This window comes from Eretmochelys imbricata, chromosome 4 (assembly GCF_965152235.1).
Source record: "Eretmochelys imbricata isolate rEreImb1 chromosome 4, rEreImb1.hap1, whole genome shotgun sequence".
Lineage (NCBI taxonomy): Eukaryota > Metazoa > Chordata > Testudines > Cheloniidae > Eretmochelys > Eretmochelys imbricata.
The window spans coordinates 63977798-63980737 of NC_135575.1; the positions used below are offsets into that span (position 1 = coordinate 63977798).

Consider the following 2940-nt stretch of genomic DNA (forward strand, 5'->3'; position numbering starts at 1 on the left):
TTAACCTGAAAGGGAGGGGGATGCGACCTGCTGTTCTCTTTCACTGTAGTCAGAAACTTGGTTGGCAACTTCTGCTGAGAAAAATGGGGGTATTCTTCCACGATAAAAGAAATGTTACCTACTTTTTATTTCTTGGTTTAAATTAGAAGTTAATGGGTTATACAGACAATCCAGAACATTACTAATGTTTTCTAGCTATTCTGCTTCTTATTGTGGTGTGCAGTTAAAGTGGTGTTTGTAGCTGCCTTGTGATACTGGCTTTCTTAAAGGAAAATGTCAGGAATTAGCCCTAATGGTGTAGAGCAGCAGGTTTGTATTTACTAGCTAAAAATACATGAATAAAAATGTGAATATTGAAAATACTTTGAGGAAATACATGTCACTATTCCCTTGGTGAAAGTTTGGAAGAGAATTCTATTGACATAGGGCTGTATTGGGTCATTGATCCTCCTGTAGTATTCCCATTGGTATCAATGGCAGTTTTGTGCAAAAGTCAATAGTGGTTTGGGGTATTTGTTTGTGACAAAGGATGTGTTGCTCAGCAGGATCCAAATCCTCCTTCCTTTGCCCAAGTAAATATACTCCACTGTCTTCAAACTGCATTTGAGCTGTATTTCAAATTTCCAGCAGGAGTTATATCTGAGTAAAGATTAAAGGATTGGGCTTCAAATGAATGAGTGAGAAAGTGTGGACGTACCAAGTGCTATCTTGGAACAGATCATTGGCCCATCTTCTGTAGTCTAATATCTCACCTCTGGTAGCGGCCAATACCCCCAGCTTCAGAGGAAGGCAATACAGTAACTTTGGGGAAACTTCTTGCTGAACCTAGCCAGTGGTATTTATGCCCCACAGCCTAACCAAATATCTTTTGTTGTCTCAGTTTAGCTATTGTAACTTTAGATGATACGGTCACTCATTTGAAAGTCTAACCTTCTTTTGGAACCAGACATTATTAACAAAAAAAAATCCTATTGCTAATTCTACTTAAATTAGAACAAACTAACTTTAATTTTTTTATGTTTCAGATGAAGTCTGCATAGACAGTCTTTGGTTTACTCCAATTTTCTGTGTTTTTGCTGTGTTTCAGAGACAGCTCCACTGCTTGTTTTGGAGTAGTCCAGTTAGCTGCAACCATGGGCCCTATGGGAGTACTGGTTGAAGAGAACCGCACAAAAGAAGTGAAAATGGAGCTATACACCAGGCTATACTTGCCAGGCCTCACCACACCACTCAGTGAGCTGGCATCTGACCCCAAACCAGAACTGAAAGACAGTACCAACCTGGTCGAGGTGCAGATAGTCCTCATCATTGCCTATTGCTTTATCATCCTGCTGGGGGTGATGGGCAACTCCCTGGTGATCCATGTGGTCATCAAGTTCAAGAGCATGCGTACTGTGACTAACTTTTTCATTGCCAACCTGGCTGTAGCTGATCTGCTGGTGAATACACTGTGCCTGCCCTTCACCTTAGTTTACACACTGTTGGGAGAATGGAAGCTGGGCCCAGTGCTGTGCCACCTGGTGCCTTACGCCCAGGGCCTTGCAGTGCACGTGTCAACTGTCACCTTGACTGTGATTGCCTTGGACCGGCACCGCTGCATTGTTTATCACTTGGAGAGCAAAATCTCCAAGCGAATAAGCTTCCTGATCATTGGCGTTGCCTGGGCTGTCAGTGCGCTACTGGCTAGTCCCCTGGCCATCTTCCGTGAGTACTCTCTGATCGAGATCATTCCTGATTTCAGGATTGTGGTCTGCTCTGAGAAGTGGCCTGGTGAGGGGCAACTCAACTATGGCACCATCTACAGTGTCTCTATGCTCCTGATCCAATATGTTTTGCCTCTGGCAATCATCTCCTATGCCTACACCCGTATCTGGACCAAACTAAAGAACCATATCAGCCCTGGGGCTGGGAATGATCACTACCACCATCGGCGGCGGAAGACCACTAAGATGCTGGTGTGCGTGGTTGTGGTGTTTGCTGTAAGCTGGCTGCCCTTTCACGCTTTCCAGCTTGTCAGTGACATTGACAGTAAAGTGTTAGATCTGAAGGAGTACAAGCTAATCTACACAGTGTTTCATGTCATTGCCATGTGCTCAACCTTTGTTAACCCTCTTCTCTATGGCTGGATGAACAGCAACTACAGGACAGCCTTCCTCGCAGCCTTCCAATGCGAACAGCGACTGGATTCCATTCACCCTGAGGTATCAGGAGCATTCAAAGCCAAGAACAACTTGGAAGCAAAAAAGAATCATTGCACTGGAGCCCCTACCAATGTCTAAGAATGTCAGGCATACAAAAAAAAAAAAAAAAAATGGAATATACTCTGGCCAGAGAGAGATCCGTTTTGACAGATGCACTTTTTATACACAGTTTTAATCATATACGATGGAAGAAAACCAGCAAGTTAAGGTGTTTGTTCTATAATTCCAGAGAGAGTTGGTTACCGTCAACCATATACAACTCCAAAGAAATATAACAGAGATTTCATTTATGGCTGTCTGTATTGTGGTTGGAAAGAAGTCTCTGCCCCAATCTTTTGCTATGGCAGCAGTAATGACAAAGGCAAGGAAAGTGTTTGCCACTCTTGCCCTAAAGAGGATGAATAGATTAATTGAGCCTCAAAACTGGAATTTGGCAGTGTGGACATTGTATGCTGCAAATAGGGAATCCTTCAGAAGCTCAAAGTGTGTTCTAAGAGTGAGGCTGGGGTTTGGTGTAGAAGCTCATGCTTTCCATCTCTTCTCCACTGCAACTACTCTGCAAAATGAGGGTTTCCTTAAGAAGATACACCACCATTTTTGCCTCATATTTAAGTAATATGAATAGGGTTACCATAGAATAATTCCTAAAATCAAACTACTACTACTAGAGCATTTAGGTCAGGAAAGTTTAAGTTTCTATCCTATTTGTAATCTGGTTTCTGCTAAAACAAGTGGAGTA

General features: G+C 42.8%; 1 protein-coding gene across 1 annotated transcript; it reads left to right on the plus strand.

The window, feature by feature from the left end:
- The first annotated feature begins 1133 nt into the window (after positions 1-1133).
- Positions 1134-2279, plus strand: NPY2R (neuropeptide Y receptor Y2). Its single transcript, XM_077814468.1, has one exon. The coding sequence runs from the start codon at positions 1134-1136 to the stop codon at positions 2277-2279; it is 1146 nt and encodes a 381-aa protein (XP_077670594.1).
- The last annotated feature ends 661 nt before the right edge of the window (positions 2280-2940 follow it).